This window comes from Vitis riparia, chromosome 14, assembly GCF_004353265.1.
Source record: "Vitis riparia cultivar Riparia Gloire de Montpellier isolate 1030 chromosome 14, EGFV_Vit.rip_1.0, whole genome shotgun sequence".
Lineage (NCBI taxonomy): Eukaryota > Viridiplantae > Streptophyta > Magnoliopsida > Vitales > Vitaceae > Vitis > Vitis riparia.
The window spans coordinates 28099342-28122332 of record NC_048444.1 but is presented as its reverse complement, the minus strand read 5'-3'; the positions used below and the strand labels follow the sequence as shown (position 1 = coordinate 28122332).

The 22991-nt window shown below is 34.5% G+C and overlaps 3 protein-coding genes across 4 annotated transcripts; 2 read left to right on the top strand and 1 right to left on the bottom strand.

Moving 5' to 3' along the window:
- Window positions 1-218: 218 nt before the first annotated feature.
- On the top strand, window positions 219-4634 carry LOC117929741. Its single transcript, XM_034850138.1, has 8 exons — window positions 219-801; window positions 2453-2530; window positions 2628-2770; window positions 2922-2992; window positions 3198-3293; window positions 3917-4009; window positions 4153-4248; window positions 4340-4634. Exons 1-7 carry the CDS (start codon window positions 346-348, stop codon window positions 4233-4235), a joined length of 1020 nt encoding a protein of 339 aa, XP_034706029.1. The 5' UTR covers window positions 219-345; the 3' UTR covers window positions 4236-4248; window positions 4340-4634.
- Window positions 4635-9351: 4717 nt separating this feature from the next.
- LOC117931318 (tafazzin) lies at window positions 9352-14966 on the top strand. Of its 2 annotated transcripts, XM_034852268.1 has the most exons (7): window positions 9352-9727; window positions 10401-10519; window positions 10643-10708; window positions 10855-11052; window positions 11653-11771; window positions 13118-13223; window positions 14120-14966. In XM_034852268.1, the coding sequence occupies exons 1-7, from the start codon at window positions 9523-9525 to the stop codon at window positions 14687-14689; spliced, it is 1383 nt and encodes a 460-aa protein (XP_034708159.1). In that variant the 5' UTR covers window positions 9352-9522; the 3' UTR covers window positions 14690-14966. The 2 variants fall into 2 exon arrangements, with proteins under 2 accessions (XP_034708159.1, XP_034708160.1); XM_034852269.1 differs by lacking the exon at window positions 9352-9727 and having other exon boundaries at window positions 10427-10538.
- Window positions 14967-16078: 1112 nt separating this feature from the next.
- LOC117931140 (translation initiation factor IF-2) lies at window positions 16079-22647 on the bottom strand. The gene is made up of 8 exons (XM_034852045.1): window positions 22463-22647; window positions 22326-22369; window positions 20973-21099; window positions 20458-20527; window positions 19262-19592; window positions 17519-18556; window positions 17027-17176; window positions 16079-16860 (listed from the first exon to the last, which is right to left on the bottom strand). Exons 2-8 carry the CDS (start codon window positions 22350-22352, stop codon window positions 16426-16428), a joined length of 2178 nt encoding a protein of 725 aa, XP_034707936.1. The 5' UTR covers window positions 22353-22369; window positions 22463-22647; the 3' UTR covers window positions 16079-16425.
- Between the last annotated feature and the right edge of the window lie 344 nt (window positions 22648-22991).

The following is a 22991-nucleotide window of genomic DNA, read 5'->3' as shown; positions in this document are numbered from 1 at the left end:
TCTGACAAAATAATCATAGCTCGAAGCTATGAAAAATATCAACTTTTAATTTCTCTTTCTTATTTTCTTATCCTTTCGCTTGCTTTATAATTTTACAACAGTTTATTGTTATTAAATTTATTTTTAAAAATATTGACAAAAAACTATTCATTTTTCTAATAGCATTTTCTCCGATATTTTCCCTCCCCCGGGTCGGTGCTGGTTGGGTTCGGTTTTGGACTTGAGCCGAGACAACCATGCCCGACCCGAATACATCACCGTACAGGGTAGGTTCGCCGCGGATCCCTCACCACAGTCGAAACCAGGGTGATGCAGGAGAAAATGAGAGAGAGAGAAACGCAGTAAATGGGCTATCCCTCTCTCTCGCTCAGGTTTGCCTTCGTCCTCTCCCTCTCTTTCACAGCTTCACACTCCTCATCTTCACCCTTCCACCTCACCAGAACCGCCCCACCACCCTCACCCTCTTCGTTTCGCAATCTCAAAGCCTCTGCTTCCGACGTCGTCGCGCTCCTTGGAACCCGCCAGCAGGCTTCTCAGATCAACGCTGAAGAAGCCCGGCAGCTCAGATCCTGCTTCAAATTCCTCGTTCCTTTTACCCTGAATTCAATTGGACTGGCCTCCAGAGGCTGGTCGATTCGGCGGAGGTTGAGTTTGAAGAAGGGAGACGGTCGGTGTCGGAGAGAAGAGGATGAGCTCGTGTGGTGGCCGCCGGCGCCGGTTCTGGAGCTGGCTCGCCTTGCCTTTGACTCCGGTGGAGACCCCGCCGCTATCCACCGAACCCTAGATCCGACGATGATACGTGTGAGTTTTCATCTTTGTCTGTTTGTTTTTTTTTCCAGAAATGCCCCTTTATTTTTCTATACGTATAATTAGTTCCGATTATTATTATTATTTTTAAAATTTTTGTGTTTTCTTCAAAGTCGTGTTCATTTATATTCTGAAAAGATTGTTGAGTTTAGGGAAATTCAGCAAAAGAAAATGGAAGGAAATATTGCAAAAGAATGACATGAGATTGTTTTGGAAGCCAACTTAATAAATTAAAGTAACTTAATATCTTAAAGTAACTTAATATCTTAATTTAAGTTCGTATCTTTATTTTAGCTTTTTACTTTTATTTATTGTAGTTATCTTTATGATTTCTTTTGTTATTTATGACTTTCATTATTACTCGATCTCTTTTGCCCTAATTATAATTTATGATGATAAATATGTCAATTTTATAATTTAAAATAAGTTTTAAGTTAATTTTATCAAAGAATTTTAATACTTAAAGTAAAAATTAAGTAATAAATTTTAAATCAACAAAAATATAACTTAACTTAAAGTCAACTTAAGTTATTAAGTAATAAATATTAAGTTTTACTGATCAAGATAACTCAGTTTATCCTGTCTTGGGTTTGCTTCCCTATGGTCACCAGTTCAAGTCACCAGTTCAAGTCCCCTCAAGGCTAGTGGAGGTTTACTCGATCATTAAATTTTACTGATCGGGATAACTCAGTTGGTACATGACCTCTAAGTTGGTATAATTTTTAATTTGTGGAATAATTATAAATGTCTTCTTTAACTATAGTTCGTTTTAGAAAATTTGAGTGAGGAAATATGATAAAAAGAAAATAGAAAGGAAAAATAAAAGAAAAAAAATGTGAAAGAAAATAAAAAATAAATTTAAATTCAATAAATTATTTTTACATATCACTCAAACATATTTAAATTTCTAATTAATTTTAATCGAACCAAATATAACCAAGAGTAATTTTGAAAGTGTTTTCTAATGTTTTGGGGGACTTGTAAAAATAATCTCTTTAATAGATTTTTAAATATTTAAAAAACTACTCGAAGTGATTTTTAAGGATATGTAAATATTTCTTATAAAAATTATATTTTTGGAGCACATCACAACAAAAATTATCAATTTCTTTAAAAAAAAATTAGGGTTAATTTTATTCTCCTTCGGTTTCAGTTAAATACATCTAGCTCCCATAGGTTTGAAATTTCATCAAATACCTCCCTTATTTTTTTTTTTTTTTTAGTTTCATTCACCTCCTCTTTCACTCAAAATAAAGGAGGTGTATGATGAAATTTCAAATCTATGAAGGTTAGATGTATTTAGCAAAAACCACGGGAGAGATGAATAAAATTCACCCAAAAAATAATGTTTAAACACTACTGGATTCTCATATGATAAAAAGCTTATCAACAAACAAACAATTTCATCAAATGTAAATTTGAATTACTATCGAATAAAAATATAAATAAATACAATTTGAGTATGAAAAATGGGGCTCAAATCCAATTTCCATCTCTAATTCCGGAAAACTGACCAATAATTTTTAAATATATGAATTCCATATTCGTTACGTCAAACAAACAATGGATTTGAATCCCTTCTTATGTTGATTGTATGATAGATAACAGTGGTAGCTAATGCACATCCTCTTTAGTAATGTAATAGGTACCTGATGTTGAGGGATCCAAAGAATTCCGATGTGAGCTCACTAGAACTCCATATGGGAGACGATTCATAAACGAGGTATGCCTACCCTTCTGTTTGTTCTTTTGTTGCAGCTCATGATTTTATTCTCCCATTCATTTCAGATTTAGTTGTGGCGTTTCTTTTTAATCTGCAGGAGCTGAATTCATATCTTGAATTTTTGTTTGAACTCATTGCTGCTCGGGGTCCTGATATTGGATTAAATGCATCATTGTCTCGCTATGATTTTTTCCATGGCCACCTTTTTCTTGCCAGAGAAACTGGAAGACTCGGCATACTGTAAGTCGGGGCATTTTCTTTTTCTCATTGTCGCTGTGTTTTGTATTCTAACAAAATTCTATTTCATGTTCGTTGGAATTTGTAGCTGTAAAATGGTCTTATCTCATTGATTTGTTGCTCACCTATGAGCTAATGGTACTAAATTTGGCAGGTTCCATGCTAAAGAATACCCGTCTTATGAAAAAGAAAGTTTCCCATACAATATGGGATATTGTCAAATAGGTAAGACTTTACTAGATTGAGTCAGTTTAGTTTAAGCTTGAAAAAATTGTTCTGAGAAGGAGTTACAGAGTTTATAGGGCGGTGACCACCGAAAAATCGTTAGTTATTAACCAAGTTATTTTATAGAGATTCTGAGATTTGAAATTCTGCTATTCAACTATGGATGGTAGTGGCAGTTTTGATGATAACAGGTTTTGCCTTTCAGGGTCCAATGTGGCATATGATGATTCTATGAACTTGCGGAACATTCTCTGGCTTGCTCCATTACCAAGCAATTCCTCTAAAGGTTGGGTGGCTCCTGGTATGTCTCCCAACCCACATCTGAAGCAACAAATTGCTATGTTTATCAAACCACAAACAAGGATTTCACTGAACCCATTGTACATATGCTGTTTAATTCTTGTCATGTTGATGGCTTGATTATATTGACACCTGGTATATGTGTCGTGCCCACGGGAACTGCAGCCATGCTAATAAAACCATACCTAAAATGCTGATGATACATGTGCATCCCTTTTGCTTAATGTTGGTGCCTGAGCAATTCCCATCATTTTTTATTCATTTACTCATTTCCGATTGTGCGTATGCTGATACATGTTTTTCTAGTGTGTTTTTTCATCTAATTTTTCTCTTCCATTTATTTTCTGCTTCTTTTGCCATATTAATATACCGAATCTCCTAGTTGAAATCTTTTGGCATCATAATTCCTAGGTCAGAGATTCTAATCCTCTGAGCATGTCACTGAAATTCTAGGTTTCCTCATGATATGTTTTATGTAGAATTCTTCCTTCCCTTTTTATTGCTTTAGTACATCAAAATGTGTTCCATGGAAGAAAAAAATACCACTGAACTCTTGATGAAAATGGAAAGGATTACTTCTGTTGTAGAAAATTCCTGACTTGGTTTTTGATCTTCATTTGATAGGAGTCCTGGTGGTGCTGGATGCCCGCCCAGGAGGAATCATATACAGAGATATCATCCCTGACTATGTAAAATTTGCAAGGACCATATATGAAGGTTTGAATTTTCCTTCATCTTTTCAACCATTAAGTTTTGGGCAATCAGCTGTTTATCCAGCACACCATTGCTCCAGTTTTGAATGATTAAACCAACACAGTATGAGAGGATTAGATTGAAGTCAATTTCTTGGCCTTGCCCAGATGATTTTGGAGATGTTGCAGTTGATGTCAACTACTTGAATGTGGGAAATGCAGTGCCTGATTATCAGATCTTCATTTGCTGACACCCTTCTGGAGGTCGGTAACACTTGCTTAATTTCCTTAATGGCGCATTAATTCCACTTACTCTCTTCTTAGTCCTGTCTTTGGTGTTGGTGCTTTGTCTCAGCGATGCAGTACTCATCACCCATGAGCTCATAAAGCTGAGTGTTGACTTGGGATAACTGGTAGGCCATCTGATCCATACTCTGAATCTCAATATGAATAAGGTTTCAGTTTTTCTATCAACACAAACTGGCTGCCATGGCATAGAAGTGAAAATATCCATATGCCAGTGGAAACCGTGGCTCGTCTAAATGCCCTGTTACCGGTTCTTTTCTGTTGGAACACAATTGTGATGGAAATTTCCATGCACATGTTGGAGTTTGATCAATAGTCCAATCAAATCACATATTCTTTTGTTCATAATGCCTAATATGGTATATGTAAAACTGTTTATGTGATATCCCATATCGAGTAGGTTGCCAAATCAATGAGTTTGGAGCTTATTTGGTCATGTTTTTGAAAACGGTTTTCAAAAAACAATTTTTGAGAATAGTTCTTTAAGAAACAAAATTTTGCTGGGAAACTCAAATATGAAAAACATTTTTTTTATTTTTTTTATTTTTTCTCTATGAAAGGATTTTGTACCTATATATCATGTATAAAATTTTGAAGTATTCTATATATTTTCAAATATTGTTAAGAAAATTCTATAAAAAAATAATCGAAAACATTTCAAATTTGTTCTAAAAAATAAATTGCTTTTAGAACAAATGCCCAAAAAATTATTTTCTTACAAAAGTTTGCCAAACTTATTTTTCTAAATTAGGAAAAACAGAAAATTGTTTTCAAACACATATTTGTTACCCCATACGCTGGTTCTACATCCATTTGAACTTGCCTCTTGCTCCTCAGTCCCTGCCAATTTTTGGGCTGGGCCTACACGCCTGATCCTTAACCAGCCCCATTGTGTAGGAGCCACTTTGGGGCCCAACAAAGAAAGCCCGAGTTAATGGGAAAATAGCGGAGCTCAATCCAATGCTTGGACAAAGGTCGGACTCATTTGTTATTTTACCTAAAAAATTTATGTTAAAAATGTGTAATATTTTTTTAAAAAAATCAAGATATTAAAAAAATTAGAGCCTGTTTGATCATGTTATTTTAAAACAAAAAACTATTTTTAAAAATTTATAACATTGTTTGATTGTTATTTTCTAGAAACAATTTTTAAAAGCAAAGTGAAGTAGCAAATAATTTTTTATGGGATTCAAATATATAAAATTTTAGATTTTACTTTCTAGGTTTAATAAAAATAATTAGACTTTGCAAGTAAATAGAACATTTCATGCACGTAATGCTACTAAAAAATAATAAATAATAAAATTAAAAATGGTATATATATTTTTTAAATATTCAAATAATTTTTCATTAAAAATATTATTTTTTTATTGAAATTTTATATAATAGTTTATATGCATTAAAAAAACTTGATATATAAAATAAAACCTAAAATATAAACCCTAGATCATCAATATAAAAAAAAAATTGAATAAAAAGTTTTCATCTTCAAGTTTTGAAATTAGAGATATTGCATTTATTTTTATAGTAATAATTAAAAAAAAATATTCAATTGAAAAAAGAAAAACAAATAAAAGAGAAAAAAATGTTCAAGTTAATAATTTTTTTAAAATTTATAAAAAAATAAGGATATTTTGGTTATTATATTTAAAAAATATTGTTTAGTCTTTTATGTTCAATAAAATACATTTTAATTTTATTTTTTTTGTTGACTACTTAAAAAGTTTGTAGGTTTAATTTTAGAGCAACAGATAAGAAATGAAAAATATATTAAATTTTTTTAAATATATATAATGCATGACATTTTTTTTAAGGTTAATATTACTTTATTTAATTTTGTTGAAATTTTAAGTTTACATAATATTAAATTCCCAATAATCAAACAAACTATTAATGAATATAACAATTTCAAATGTTAAACATAAATAAGTATTAATAAAAATTATATTTAAAACATAATCTTGAAATTCAACTTGGATAAAAAAAAAACTACATGAGAGTATGACATTTAGATAACTCTTGATTGAGTTGAAAACTCTTTTAATATGATCAAACTCTTTACGTTCTACTTTTTCAACTTGTTACATCTAATATTGATTTATCAACAAACTTGAGACTTGAACGATATTCTCATCTTCATCTTTTTCCTCCTCTTCTTCGTCTTCATCATCATCATCCTCCTCCCCCTCTTCTTCTTTTTCTTTCTTTTCATCATTATCATCTTCCTCTCCCTTCTCATTATCATCATCCTCTTCCTCATCTTCTTCTTCATTATCATCATCCTCCTTTTCTTTTTCATCATTTTCCTCTTCATCGTCCTTCTTCTCTTCTTCTTCTTCCTCTTCACCATCATCATCTTCCTTTTCATCATCATCATCCTCCTCATCATCATCGTCTTCCTTTTCCTTTTCCTCTTCCTCTTCATCATCAGCCTCCCCCTCTTCTTCTTTTTCTTCTTCTTCTTCTTTCTTTTCATCACTATCATCTTCCTCTCCCTTCTTATTATCATCCTCCTCCTCCTCATCTTCTTCTTCATTATCATCATCTTCCTTCTTCTCTTCTTCTTCTTCTTCCTCTTCACCATCATCATTTTCCTTTTCATCTTCACCATCATCATCTTCCTCCTTCTCCTCTTCATCCTCTTCTTCTTCTTTTTTTTTCTTCTTCCTCCTCATCATCATCGTCTTCCTTTTCATCTTCCTCTTCATCATCATCATCCTCCTCGTCCTCCTCCTCCTCTTCTTTTTCCTCTTCCTTTTCATCATCATCATCATCATCTACCTCTTCCTCTTCTTTTTCGTTGTCATCATCATATTCTTTTTCTTCAAACACATTAAATTCTTCTTCTTCAAATACATTGAATAATTCTTCTTTTTCACCATCTTCTTTCGACCATTCGGGGTACATATAGTCAATATAGTTTGACATCATGAAATAATAAAAAGAAACTATAATAAAGAAGAAAAATAATGACAAGAAAGTATGAGAATGTGAATTTGAGTTTGGTTTCTAGGACCTTATATTTAGTGTTAGGTTAGAAACTAGTATGTTATTAGAATAGGAACTCTAAACTCCAAATTATATTCTAATTTGGACTTATGATATTACTTGATTTATTTAATTCAAACCAACCTATCCAATCAAACTATATTTGAAAAGGGCTAAAGAGTCATCTTCTTTGTTAAATTGCTCTAGGATAAGCCCTAGTAGGATCAATCTCCTTTTTAACTTATAATTCCCCGTTATAGTTACACTTATCTTCTTCCAATTTCTCTATTTTATTTTAATTTTAATATTCAAAGTTCACATTAATAAAATAAAATTTTGATCAAATTTTCAATTATATTTTGTAATTTTTTAATTATTTTATAAATTCTCACAAAAAAAAAAATCTTTGTCGAGGACAAACTTATTATTTTTTTTTTAAACTCAAAGATGTGTAGTTTAAGAAAAAAAATATGTTTTACTCTCTCCACTTATAACGGGAAAAATTTTAGATTTTAACTTCTAAGTTTAATAAGAATAATTAGACTTTATGAGTAAAATTCTCAATTTTGAAAAGCAAGAATTAAGACAAAAAAAGGTAACATACAAATTGAATTGAGATCATATCCTAAATTGACCCTTAATTCCCGTATTTTTCTTTCTTAGACTGTTTATATAGTTTAACATCATTATCTAAAAAATAATCAAATAATTTTTTCATTAAAAAAAATATTATTTTCTTATTAAAATTTTATATAATAGTTATCATAAATATAAAAAAAATCTAAAATAAAAAGTTTCGCCATCAAGTTTTGAAATTAATAGTTAAATAATATTCAATGGAAAGAAGAAAAAAATACATGTATCATTCCACGTCTATAACGGGCAAGTCAATAATTTTTTTAAAATTTCCTGCTCCTCAGTGTCTGCCAATTTTTGGGCCGGGCCTACACGCCTGATCCTTAACCAGCCCCAATGTGTAGGAGCCACTTTGGGGCCCAACAAAGAAAGCCTGAGTTAATGGGAAAATAGTGGAGCTCAATCCAATGCTTGGACAAAGGTCGGACTCATTTGTTATTTTACCTAAAAAAAATTATGTTAAAAATGTGTGATATTTAAAAAAAAATCAAGAAATTAAAAAAATTAGAGCATGTTTGGTCATGTCATTTTAAAACAGAAAATTGTTTTTAAAAATTTATAACATTGTTATATATATATATATAGGTCTATTTTATCATATTTTTTAAAACTGTTTTTTATTATTTAATTTAAAAATAATTTTTAAAAACAAGTTTTAAAAAACATAACCAGTCTTACCATTTTAAATGTTTCACAAAATGAATAAGTTTTTTATTTAAAAGAAAAGAAAAGAAAATGCATCAAAACAAACAATAATTTACCAAATTAATTTTGTACACCTTCATAATACCAATATTGTAAATTAAAGTTTTGACATTTTAATTAAAATTTCCTTTTACTAAAATTTCAAAATTATATATTTGACTTCGAATTAAATTTAAATTTAGAGTCTCTTAGATACTAAAACGGTTAAATGAAATTTAAAAAAATGCTTTATAAAAATCTTAAGTAAGAATTAATAAAATTAATATACAAATCCAAAATAGAAAGAATTTGGTGTAATTTTTGTATAATTTTTTTTCAACTTATCTTATATTCTTAAAAATTATTATTAAAATTTTTAAAATTTAAGGTCAGATTTTTTTAAAAAAATATTTTAATTTTTAAAATAATTATTGAAAATCAATAAGGTAAATTTTAGAGAATTCTTCTCTTATTATTTTCTATTTTTTAAAAATTAAAATTAAAAGCACACAGGTCTGCCTTTTTTCCAAGTGGGCCCAAAAATACGGACGAGACATATTGGGCATAATCCGTAGTCCCTTGGTATTTCCAAGAAGAAAAATGGATTTTTCTTCTTTCGCTCCAACTGTGCACGTGTCAACATATGAGTGGATATCTATCTTCTCTCTCCCACGTGGCCCAGTAACCCTGGGCCTCAAGATATTTCCAGAGCCTCGCGCACTGCGCACCATCGTGCACTTTAGCTAAACCCACCTCGCATTCTCTCTCTTTCTTTCTCTCTTCTCCCTCCCTCCCTCCACTGCAAATTTAATGGAAGCACATTTATAATCTCTCTAGAAACCCTAGGATCTGAGTCTTCAGTTTTGTTGCTTCTCCCTCTAGAAACAATAGGAACCCCTGGGGATCGCGGGTGGAGTTTCAGAAATGGAGGATCTTTGGAAGAGCAGAGCTCGGTCTCTGCAGCTTCGGCTCCGAGACCGCTTCCGAATCGCCGTCGATCGTCATCGCCGCCTGCCGATGTTCTCCACTGACGGATATTTCTCTTCGACGCTGCAGAGATGGCTTCGCCGAGTTCGTGATTTTCGCAGAGACTCGTTGCCGTCTTCTTCAGCTTTCTATCGCAAACGAGGTATATCTCTTGTGTTGATTTGTTTTTGTTGGACTGTTTATTTTTTGGGGGGAATAGTAATGGAGAATGATAGTGCGAAGGTCTCGGTTTCTCTCTTTTTTTTTTTTTTTTTCACATGGAGTAATGGAGTCCAAGTTTATGGTGAAAATATGGAGCTAATGGAATCCGAATTCGTTGTTGTCCAAGAAACGAATAGACTTTGCCAGAAAGTCATCAGAAATTGTATCCTGATGAGTTGATTATAATTGAGGATTTTCCTGGGAAATTTGGCTCTATATAGAATGGAATGATCACAATTATGTTCTACTAGTTTGAGTCAGTTAAAGTGGTTTTGGCAATGACCATCGATGATTTGATGAATTTCTTGGTATTTGAAAGATAAGAACCATAAACTGTTGCTAATTTCCGATTAAAAATTAGATAGATGGTGCTTAAGGTTGATGTCCGAAGGTATAGTGCTAATGCATTCTGGTCAGGGCAAGTTAAGATTTCCTTGGTCTTGGATATTGTCATAATGTTCTGGGTCTCTGCTCTAGGCCAACTAGAATAGATTTTTGAAGTTGCATTTTTAGGTTGGTAAGGCAGAGCATTTGTTATATACTTTGTTTCAGGTGTGAATGTGATGTAGCACATGCAATACCTGATTACTGATTTTTGAATTTCTTGTGATCAGTTGGCAAGGACATTGGTGCAGAAGAAGATTCAGTGTTTGTGCGCATGCTTCAAGCACTTGCAGTTCCTGTTATTGGAAATGTTTGTTATGTATTTATGCATGGCCTTAATCGTGTCCAAGTATGTGGAAGTGTGTCCGGTATTGAACTTATACAATTATATTCATTTCGTCAACTTCCCTCCTTCCCTGTTTGGTCATTTTTGAGATTTAAAAGGATGGATTTGTATTGGTTGGCATCACAGGTATATGGTGCAGAAAAGTTGCATGAAGTATTGCTGCATAGACCAGAGAATAAGCCTCTAATAACGGTATGAAGCAAAATAACTGTGAGGATTTAAGAGAAAGCATTCATAGTTGCTCCATTTCTCATGTCCACCATATCATGATTTTTACCCTATTAGACCTGAAACCCTACATTCCTGTTCTAGGTGGTGCTGACTGTTTTTTATTGTAGGTAAGCAATCATGTTGCTTCTATGGATGATCCACTTGTTATTGCTTCATTACTTCCACCAAGTGTTCTATTGGATGCTCGAAGCTTGAGATGGACAATGTGTGCAACTGATCGATGTTTTAAGAATCCAGTGACTTCTGCCTTCTTTCAATGTGTCAAAGTTTTGCCAGTTTCTCGTGGCGAAGGGATCTACCAGAAGGTACCTCTTTAAGTATGTCCTTTTGTCTATCTAGTAATTATATAATTGTCGAAAGCTGATTAAGAGCTACATAATGGATGACTTAAATATGAAGGCAGATTTATTACCCTTCGGAAGTTTTCTATTACAAAAAGTCCATGTTTGGTGTGCTATTTACAAGTAGTTAGTAGCCATTTTATTGATGTATTTATTGAACTCACAAGGAATATCGAAGAAATTGCCTAAATAGTGTATTGGTTAAAAAGATTGTATAGCTGATTTGCTTTATTCTGTTTTTCTCTCTTTAATATGGTTTGAACCTTTACTGTTGTGTACCTGAGGTCGGTAAAGGTCGTGTGATAGATACTGACTTGTGCTTGATATTGAAATAATTTTGTGTCTATATGTTACTTATGTTACTACTTGAATGAATTTCCTCTCTAATTCTGGACACTAATTTAGGGGGAAAACATCTACAATCTGTAACAATGTGTATTGGGTTTTAGTTCTGAAGTTAATATTATATCTTTTTGGCTGTTGTTGATGCTTTATATCATTATTCTCCTTGATGTTATTTTATATCATATGGTGTTCTCATGTTATCTCTTTAGCGCGCTGCAGGGCATGGACATGGCTGTTTCAAAATTGAACAGTGGAGGTTGGGTTCACATCTTTCCAGAAGGTAGTCGTTCCCGGGATGGTGGGAAAACTATGGGGTCTGCCAAGAGAGGTGTAGGGAGGTGAGTAGTTTAATGAGTTTATATTTGATATTATTAACTTTTGAAATGTTTAATGAGTTTAATGTCGGAAGGATACAGTGATATTGCGAATTGTACAGGGTGCATTTGCTTCTTTTATGATTATCTCAAACAGTCTTTAAAAAATGTATGGCTTTGCTTTTTACTGAAAATCAGATGATTTCATAACTAGAATATGCTAGAACCACAAAATCTAGACTTGAAACTATCATATAGACTTTGGGAATGGAGGAATGAAGAGAATTTTTAACTCAAACTGTTACTACTGATACTGATAAAGCTGGCTCCTTTAGGTTCTGAATATTTCCCAACTGCTCCTCTGCATTTAATAATGATGACTACCATCTCCCCTTTCTTGCCTATCCAAAAGAAAAAGAAGTATGAGGGAAGAAAAAGGAACTTGCAGTGACATGGAGTGGTCAGTGACAAGGAGGAAATTCTTTAAATTTTACTTTTGCATGGATACATTGATTTTACCTGGTGGAAGGAGAAACAATTCTTAAAGCTGGTCCATGTTACCATTTAATGTTATATGATATCTGAATTTCATTTTGTATTTATATATGGGGTCATCAAAGATATACTTTAAATGGAATTCAGAGCTGATATGGAAAATGGAACCTAGAAAGTTGACCAAGAAAATATGAGGAATGTTATATAGATAAATATTTTAAAGATAATTGAGAAATTCAATATGAAGTATGCTAAGATCGTAAGAAATGAATTTGAAAGCCTTCCTCTTGAAGCTTCAAGGAGTAGAAATAGATAAATTTCAAATTATCATTTATTTTATCTAAATATTTGGTTGTAAACTTCGTTTTCATGTGAACTTTGACAATATTTCAAATTTTCAATAGAAAAAATGTGTTTTCTAAGTTTTTTTGGATGGTGTCCAATCGGTTCACCAGTAAAGTTTTATACGCAAGCAAACAGATTTTCCCTTGGGTAGAGATTCTCTGGTAACTATGCTCAGGATAGTTGTGGATGCTGGCAAAATATCAAATACACTCTTAAAATAGTCCCTCTGAATAATTGTTGAACTAAATGATTAGATACCTATTGTTCTGGGTTTATCAATGTTTAAGGAATTGTCAGTCTTGTCGGTTGTTTCCACAATCTCACATTAACCCCTATCCTCACTGCCACACATTTATGTGCAAGCACAAACATGAACAACCTGAGATAGAAAAAGAGAGACCTGTTGATAAAAGATACTTTCTGTTAAAATTGCATCTCCAGTCTATTATTGTGTTTTCTTCATTAGATTTTGTTTGCTATTATGTTCTTTGAAACATGATATTTACTTTTATATTTTCATATCCTGCCAGGTTGGTCTTGGATGCAGACAATACCCCAATTGTTGTCCCATTTGTGCATACGGGGATGCAAGAGGTCATGCCTATAGGAGCAAACTTCCCTAGGATTGGTCAGGCGGTATGTAATCTGATAGCTCTTGTTCATTTCTATTAGTGCCACCTTCCCAACATTTTTTTGCACGTTCTAGCCACTCCATAACATGGGTTTTAGAATGGTGTTCATCATTATACCAATTGAATGACACCACAAATAGCTAACATTTTGGCAAGCACTTTGAATTTAATGGTGTTGACAACTTCTATATTTATTTGCAATAACAATTGTTTTTCTGTGTCTGCATAAATTTTAGCTGTTGTGGAGTTAACTATTTGTTATGGTCTAATGGTTTTATGGGGATTACACTAGCAAAACCCATGTCATTCATCTATGCTATCTATTTTAGCAAAGGATCTATTTTGCTTTACCACTGGTGTCTCATGCACCAAATACCGAAAACTAACATTACTGCTCCTCTTGAAACTAACAAAAAAGGATAAAATAGTCAACCTCTCAACTACGAGCCCCAGCAATCAGGGATTCTAACCATCCTTGTTTTAGGAGTAATCACTCACATTCCAGCTCCTCCCAACCTAAAGAATAATGAACCTCTAACTGCACCCCCTCACTTACCAGCAACCTATGGTGCTTTGTGAGATTAATGATAATTTTGTCTGGCGGTGCTATACATTTCCATGGTTTCCCAAGAAGTACCGCCTGAATGGCTTGGATCAGTAAGTTTGCTTCCAAATGATTGGACGTGTGCCCGTTTGGAGTACCACCCATTGATACTAATAAAAATCAATAACTTTTGACCATATATTCGGTTGGACAATGGTCACCGCTACCATCAGCTCAAACCTTTTGGTTCTTATAATCTCGCTTGAATAGCCTTGTTAAGGTATAAGATATTATTTTTTATTTTGCAGCTGCACTATTAGATTAATAACTCTCTTGTATGTACTTGGAATATACAGGTGACAGTTCTTATTGGTGATCCCATTCATTTTGATGATTTACTGAATGAGGAACAAACCCAACATATGTCAAGAGGAAAACTATATGATGCAGTGTCTTCAAGGGTCAGCCATCGACTGCAGGAATTAAAAGTGCAAGTCGATAAACTAACCCTTGAACATTCAATTCAACTGCAAAATCATGACATGCAAACGACAGAGCGGGCTGCTGGGATTTTGCACCAAGTTGATTGGGAATCATTTGGCATGGGAAGCTATATCACTTCTGAGGATGATGATTCATCATCGAGACTAGAAATCCAGTCCCCAATGAAGCTAAATGTCACAAACACCCAAGAGCATGCTCCATCTGAGAGGTATTTTGGAATGGGTTTCTCCTATGAAGGCGGGATTGTGTCAAGGATTCGCGGCTTCATGGACCCGACAGAGCTAATGGGTTTCGCCGCCAGGGGCTTATTTTTGAACCGGAGGGCAGAGGAAAAACTTGCAAGCATTCAAGAGATTAGGCCCTTGAAGGCGTGGAAACAATTCTTGGAAGCCAATATACTACAACAGTGGAATGCCTGCTAATTGGGATATAACTGGAGGTACATGTACTTCCTAATTTAGAATTTGCTTCAGTCAGCACCAGATTTTTAGTCGCATAAAAATAGAGAAAATGCATGGACAGTTTTCGTGTGAGTTCGACATTGGTGGGGCTTATGGTATTGAGGCCCACAGCTCCAGCGGCTTCCATAGAAATTTGTTTTTGCCCCCATTCTCATCTGTTGCTATGTTTCTGGACACGGTGATTGGACTAAAAAATTTCATTTTGAGCCGCAAAAAAGCTTTTATAGGTTGTTGAATATTTTGAGGAAAAATTTGAAGGAAATAGAAAAATAGATTTAAAAATAATAAATTGTTTTTATATGTTTTTTAGTTGAAGCTAAAGATCTTATGATTAAAGATGAAATTTGCTGCCCAAAAAGAAACTGGGTCATGCTCCAACACGAACATAAGCTACCGTACCAAAAAATTTGCAGAAAAGTACGCTTCGATTATGCGTACTTTCATTCTCTTCAACGGTCACAGTGATTCCTCACTTCTCACTTCAAATAAAATAACCCACCTAAAGAATAATTCAATCTTCAAAGACACCAAAAACAATAATCTATCAATTCAAGAGCACCAAACAGTGGGACCCAGATGCAATACAAAAATAACATACTAGACCCAAACCCACTAGCAATTCAATCATTCGTCAATGTCAAGCCTTCCAAAAATATTATAAATGATTTTTTAATATTATAAATAATTTTTTAAATTTTAAAAAATGTTTCTTAAACGTTATCAAACACTTCTTTTAAAATAATAATAATAATAATTTAAACCAAAAATATTTTTTAAAAACACTATAAAACAAACTCTTTAACCTACACAAAATGCCATCTAGTAACCAAAGAGACATCAATATAACTACAAAATCTAACTTACAGACACTCCCATGCACACAGACCTCTGAAAAATCGAAACAACCCCGAAAAATTTGTCAAAATCATGCACAAATTCGAAACTGTGGCCATTTTAAAGACTTCTTGCCATGCATTGAGAACTCATGGCAAACACATCCAAACGAATGAAAAATTAAAAAATAAAATAAAATAGAACAAACCTGCAAAAATCATTCAGAAATTGAAAATTTGCTCATCACTAATACAAAAGACTCAAGAACAGACCTCTCTATACACAAACCACTGAAAAAATCAACAAAATCCCAATGAAATTTCAAACTGTGGTCATTTTAATTAACTGCATACCACCTTTCATATGAAGAATTCAGTAGCACAGATACACAAACGACTAAAAAAACAAATAGGACCTACAAAAATTCATAAAATCATTCAGAATCAGACTCTGGCTATTTTAACAGCTCATCACCATTATAAAGATGTCTGAAAACAATCAAAATCCCACCAAACAAAAATAGAAGAGAAAGATGAATAATCATTGATGATTTGTCATATACAGCTAAAAATAATTGGTAGCTGTTTATTGTACAGATTATAATCTTAAGCTCCTCAATTGTACATATTGTATCGAAGCCCAAAATGAAGGTATCAGACTTGACCTCCCAAAATTGACTTGTAAAGGTAAGTTTTTGCTGTTCTAAAGTAGAGGGCTAAATGGGCAGAAGAAGCCATTGATCCCTGAAGATATGTCAAAAAATGAAAACACTAGAAGAAGTTCGGTTTACTTGACAAAAATGCAGGGGCGAATAAATCAAGTTGCAAAGCATATCTGCAGCAGCCTATATTGCTGGATATGCGTCAGCACTCGATTCGAACAGCCCCACTCTCTGAAGAAATGAACTTGGGCTTCCTATTCACTTGCTCCAAGCACTGGATGACGTCTCCAATCTGGAAATCATCCCAGTCTCCGATCACAAGTCCACACTCATTCCCCTTGCCAACTGTGTCCACATCCTGCTTCTCCCGCTTGAGGGAGACACATGACCCTTCAAACATAACTTCCCCACTCCTCAAAAGCCTCATGGTTGAGGACTTGGTCACACGCCCATCTATCACCCGGCAGCCAGCAATCTTCACATCATCTCCCTTGGATTTGCTCCTACCTTTGAGCTCAAATATGTTCAGCACCTGAGCCTCCCCGGCTACCTGGGTCTCAAAAGTCCCAGGGGCCTTATCTACAATCAAATTGCCAATGTCCTCCAGAAGGTGATATATCACACGATGTATTTTTACCTATAACCATCAAAATAAGCACAGGTCTTGTCAGGTTTTTTTTATACAAATAACGTTTTCAATATAATTTAAACTGCACCTACTGCAAAGAAAAAACAAAAAATATTAAATAAAATCTTAAATTCCATGAATGGTCTAATGTTAACAGTTAACTCAACAAGTGTACCTTTATACTAGCTCGAGATGCAGCCTGACTGAGAGAAGTAGGTGGATTCTTCACATTGAATCCAACTATACAGGCATGACAGGCTTGTGCCAAGTCGACATCAGACTGAGAGATAGGCCCAACGCCAACATGGACTACATTCACAAAAACCTGTAAAGAAATTGAAGAGACATATCCATGAATTAGGTTTCCAAGATCAGGATGTACTGAGATATTGTGTTGTGGTGCTTTGAAGGAAACAAAAAAATCATAGAGAAATAAAAAAGGCTGATGTTTTAGAATAGACAAGTGCCTTAAATTAAAGAATTGGAATTAAAAGATGAGAAATGAAAGGAAAAAGGGCCACTGGTTCCTATATATAATTTTTTTTTTAAAAAAATCTAATAATAATTAAAAGAAGTGATGAGAAATTATTAGAAGTTAAAAACATGATTAAAAAGTGAACAGAAAACATCAAATGAGCTATATGGCAATAATTGTCACTCCAAATACCTGAGGACTATTTAAACTCTTCAATGCATCTGTGACTGCTTGGACTGTGCCCTGCACATCTGCTTTCACTATAATCGGCATTTCAACCCTCTCAGGCACATCTTCTGATGGTTCCGGAGCTTCTGTTCTCCCCTCATCAATCTTTCTAAGCCTATCTTTCTCATATTTCTTTTTCCTCCCTGCACTAAGCATTCTAGCTCTTTCCTCAGATTCCACAACAATGATGTCATCACCAGCCATTGGAAGCCCTCTCAACCCTTCAATCTCGACAGGCATGGCGGGCTTAGCCTTATCTGTCAAATTCCCCATCATATCCCTAATAGCTCTTATTCTGCCCCACTCTGCACCCACAACCACATGTTGGCCACAAACTAAGGTCCCTGCCTTCACTATGGCGGTAGCCAATGGACCGCGACCCCTATCAAGTCTTGCTTCCACCACATAAGCTTGAGCAGGCCCATCAATACGTGCTTTCAGATCCATCAAATCTGCCTGGAGAAGCAAAGCCTCTTCCAAGTTATCCAAGCCAGTTTTATTTACTGCTGAAACTTCAACCACCTGAACATCGCCACCCATCTCCTCCAGCAGCAACCCCTCTGAAGCAAGCTGGACTTTTACTCTTTCTGGGTCTGCAGCTGGTTTATCACATTTATTAATTGCAACCACAATTGGTACTTTAGCTGCTTTGGCATGAGACATGGCCTCAAGAGTTTGGGGCATCACACCATCATCAGCGGCCACCACTAGGACAACTACATCTGTGACTGCAGCACCTCTTGCTCGCATAGCACTAAATGCGGCATGACCAGGTGTGTCGAGGAATGTGATTGATGCTCCTGATGGCATGCTCACAACAAATGCACCAAGATGCTGAGTTATGCCCCCAGCTTCCCTGGCTGCCACTGATGTTTGACGTAGAGCATCTAAAAGAGAAGTTTTACCATGGTCAACATGACCCATGACTGTTACTACAGCAGGCCGAGGTAAAATTTCTGCCCCTTCATTGGAATGCAGCCTCCGAACATTGACCCCAGTTTCCTGTGAAAATGTAAACCCTAAATTCAGTCATGAGTTTTCATAGCGGCTAGAACACAAGTCATACTGAGCACATCATATAGTGATAGAAAACAATGCTGAAAGCACTGGGTAGAAATTTGCAGTCAGTAATTTAGAACCAAGGCAAACAAATGATATTCTTTGTAGAATCACCAAACAGAAAAGGGAGCAACTTTCATTCAGCTCAAAGTGCCCAACCGTCTGATTGATGCTGTAACATAGAGAAAATTGGGACCCAAGAATAAACCTTACTAGGGATCAAATTATTTTGACTAAACAATTTACTGGACTTCTCGAACTCCACAATTTTTAGCTTGCTACTGGTAAGACCACAATGGCTTTAATTATAAGGATTCTCCATTAAGGTTGATTTTACCCTTGGAGATCCACCAAGCCCAACCAAACAAGTGTTGGAGCCAACTCATGCACAATCAGAATATACGTTGGTAGTCCATGCTGAAATAATTTTTTTTTTCCAGCAGTCAATAAGACATTATCCTATTTTTCACCATATATATGTGTATATATGTGTGTGTGTGTGTGTGTGTGTGTTGTGTATAATAGATTGATAGATATATGGACAGAGAGAGAGAGAGAGGAGGGGGGTGGGGGGGCGCACAGGGGGGCAGAGGGGAGGGAGAGGTAAAGAGCATTGTATGACATCCACAACTAAGAAGGGGGAAATACCATTGCTACCAGCTCTGCAATGTCAATGCTGAGAGTGTCAAACTCTGAGTCAAACTTTTCCCCTACATTTACAAGAATTTCCTGCAAAGTAGATATTGACTCATTGGTATGCTTAGCAAGTTCACCAATGGTCATGCCTTCAAATATGTCAATTGTTCTATCTGGTAATGATTTGGTAGTTCTTTTGGGTTTAGGATGCACATAAGGAGCTTCGACAGGCGGTTGCATCTTACTCTCTCTTTTCACATACTTCTCTCTCTTCGGAGTCTTCAAACCAAATGGTTCATCACTTCTTCTTCTAGCCAATAGTCCAGGACTTGCATGAAAACGCCTAAGCAAGAATGAAAACAGTTTCTTAATCCCAATATTCATATAATATGACATACAAATATACAGCCATTCAGCTGGAAGTTAGGAACATTAAATGAAGGTGACACCATTTCTAGACTCCTTGTGCGACAACAAGAGCATACATACAATTATAGTTTATCAAGTAATGGGCCATGATAATAAAGATTATTTACTCCTTAGCAAATATTAAAACTCCTCCAGGAGTATATCACATATTCTGTGGACCAAGACAGTAAAGTATAGCATAATTTTAAACAAAAAAAGTTACAAGGAGAATAACCTCTTTCACTTGTGATGAATTTTCCCAACATTTCATACCCTTTTGGCCAAATGCACAACAGCGTACAAGGACCCAAAATAAGTGCCCTACCCATAAATTTTCATTTTCACATTCCTCATCCCCTCTCCACATGACCATGAGGCCTGATGAAATGTAGTCTGTGTTTGAATAATTGTTTGGTTAGAATCCTGACCAATTTCCACTTGATTAATAGGAAAAAGAAGTGATCATTAATAGCTATCATGTGTTCAATTGAGATGCAGAATCAATAAGAGTCTTCCTTTTTTTATTACTAACTTCTCATGCACTCTGAGCAATATATTTACCCCAAAGTTCTTGGGTGGCAATAGCATATGTGTTAATCTTTTCTAGAAGTAGTGAATTCAAGTAAGCGCTAGACTGGATGGAAACCTAAACTCAGGAAATACTCAGATTATAGAAAAACATTTTTCAAGAGAGCTCATGAAAGAGTATAATGGTGAAGATTGAAAAAACCTTTTTAGATGAAGTTTATCTATTATTGGAGTCAATAAAAAATTATGGAGATTAAAAGATGTTGCCTTACCGTGTTAAGGGTCGGTTGGGCAAAATCTGGCACTTATCAGCACCCAATGACGATTGGCTCGCAGAAAACACTGCAACACAAAAAACGAGTTTCATAAGCAACAATAAGTTAAATATTGATGATATCATAAAACTAGTCCTTGACTTTGTTTTATGATTCTTTTAAATTTTTTTACAATGCGAAACCATGTAAAATGAGCAGAGAGTGGGTAACAATGTTCATGGTTTATTTCCTCCTAGGTAATATAGTTTATTAAAAAACAAAAAATATACACCAACAGAAAGGGGAGAGAGAGAGAGAGAGAGGAGGGAAGCACAAATACGGTTTACAAGTCAAGTAGATGAAATATGGCACTATTAATCGATTGGTTCTAAACCGTAATAAAATGACAATGATATGTGAAAGAAAAAAAAAACTAATAACCATAAGACAAGACATAAACAAAGCAAAACTACAAACTATCACATAGAAGCAGCAAAAAAGAAAAAAAAAATGTGTATGCATTTTAATTTTACCTGGTACATGTTTGATGGAAGAAGAAATTGATTTCAGCGCATCTTCCAAAATAGGCGTGGAAAGCGGATCAGGAACATCTCTAGATTTTGTTGAAGCCAAAGCTTTTGTGAGATTGGCACAAATGCTCTACAAAAATGGTCAAGGTAAAACTTCTTAGAACAAGGAAAATAAATAACTTTAAATACTTGAGTATTTATCATTAAGTATAAGTGTAAAACATTGAATCTAAATTAAGAAGATGCAACTAAGAATGCATAAACCAAGCACATTGGATGTTTAGAAGAGAATACCCAAAAGCAAAAGAAAAAGAAGGACAAAAAGAAGAAGAGGTGGTTATATATATATATAGACAGCCTAGATAACCAATAAAAAAAATCATTAAAAACCTATTCCCGTCATAGCTGTTCCTTTTGATACAAAACTACTAAGAGTCTCCTTCAGTTCCCATCCTGAGCATTCCTCCCTCTCCAAATTTCTTAAATTTCATTTCCTTACAAGATTCTCATCACCCAAAGGGCAAGATTGTTCTCCACTCCTTTTTTCAAGGCTTTCTAATACCAGTTATCAAACATTACTCATATCATCATCGGAAAGGCCCACAATACCACGAAAATAGAAAAAACCATGGACCAAAAAGCCTGAACCACCAGACAATGTAGTAGGAGGTTAACATCCCTGTTTATATCTCTTGTGCATATAGCTTAAGAAGGAAGTGTCATACTCCACCCTCACAAGCTGGTCAATAGCCAGGATCCCTTCCTATACTAACCAAGTATTGCTATTATCCATTCAAGGGAAAAACCAAAATGCCTATAATACACAAGCTTAAGATGAATGTTGTCCAAATCCCAAAAGCAATATCAATGCTCGTACTCTCACTAACCCTGTGAAAAGAAGTACCATCAAAATAGAATTAACAGGTTGAGGCATTTAGATTTTCCCATTGAATGGATTAAATCCGTGCTGTATTAATCCAATACAACAGAATCCATTTCAATCCAAACAATTCTACAATCACCAAGACACCTATGAGCTCAACATTCCAATTATTCTTAGTTTCTTTTGATTAGTAATCAAATCATGGAACATAAACCATGATAATGAGAATTATCCAATCCAACACTCCAATTCAATCCCATCAAGCAATTCATTCACAAAGCAATGGACTTAGCATATGTATTCCATATAAAGCAAACACAACACAAGTACCCAACCAATAATCACTAGACGCGTAACGCATTCTGAATTCAGAAAATTTCTCCCAGACGCATGATATGTGAATTTTGAATGTTTCAATGATAAAGATGTTGCCTTTTGGCTCAATAGCTGAAAACAAAAATCATATCACGCACCTTTTTCCCAACCTCTCTCCAAGCCATTCATAAGTGTGTCGAAACTGCAAAATGTGAGTGGAGAATAAACTAAAGAAAGAAGGAAACAGAAAAAAGAAAAACGATTCAGCGGCACAGAGATAACCAATCCCGAATACCGTATAGAGCTATATTTCCAGGAAACTGTTCTCCCGAGAAACAATCAGTAAATAATTAGTACGTTCGAGACCGATTCAGAATCCAACAGATCTCATTATGATTCGAAACTCTCTTCGGATTTGAAGTTCATGTGAGAAGATATTGAAACTCTAGGGCCAAGAGAAGAAGCTGAGCCTGGAGGAGACTGCGGAATGACCTAACTGCACCTGTGAAAATATGTGGTTTGTTGATTTTTGGAGGTTTTTTTGTACTTTCCTTTGTGCTTAAACCCTTGTACTGCAGTACTGGTATTCCCAAACGACGCCGTTTAACTTGTTACGTTTTCCAACAAAACGACGCCGTTGTGATCCTTTCTTTATATTGATTTCTATTTCTTTTTTTAGAGAAAATAAATTTGAAAACATGCTAGGACTTAGGACCATTTTTTTTAATTTTAAGATACCTATTTTTTAAATTCTTTCAAGAAAAATAGAAACTATATTCTAAAAAATAGAAAAAAATAAAAAAAAAATCATATAAATACAGGAC

Excerpts from the sequence above, each read along its gene's own strand:
- LOC117929741 (XM_034850138.1), top strand. The coding sequence starts at position 346 with ATGGGCTATCCCTCTCTCTCGCTCAGGTTTGCCTTCGTCCTCTCCCTC. Across the intron at positions 2,531-2,627 it reads GGAGACGATTCATAAACGAG|GAGCTGAATTCATATCTTGA; the intron begins GTATGCCTACCC and ends TTTAATCTGCAG. Across the intron at positions 3,294-3,916 it reads TAAAGGTTGGGTGGCTCCTG|GAGTCCTGGTGGTGCTGGAT; the intron begins GTATGTCTCCCA and ends TTCATTTGATAG.
- LOC117931140 (XM_034852045.1), bottom strand. The coding sequence starts at position 22,352 with ATGGCTTGGAGAGAGGTTGGGAAAAAG. Across the intron at positions 21,100-22,325 it reads GGAGAGAGGTTGGGAAAAAG|AGCATTTGTGCCAATCTCAC; the intron begins GTGCGTGATATG and ends CCATTTTTGTAG. Across the intron at positions 16,861-17,026 it reads CATCTCGAGCTAGTATAAAG|GTAAAAATACATCGTGTGAT; the intron begins GTACACTTGTTG and ends TGATGGTTATAG.
- LOC117931318 (XM_034852268.1), top strand. The coding sequence starts at position 9,523 with ATGGAGGATCTTTGGAAGAGCAGAGCTCGGTCTCTGCAGCTTCGGCTC. Across the intron at positions 10,709-10,854 it reads AGAATAAGCCTCTAATAACG|GTAAGCAATCATGTTGCTTC; the intron begins GTATGAAGCAAA and ends TTTTTATTGTAG. Across the intron at positions 11,772-13,117 it reads GCCAAGAGAGGTGTAGGGAG|GTTGGTCTTGGATGCAGACA; the intron begins GTGAGTAGTTTA and ends ATATCCTGCCAG.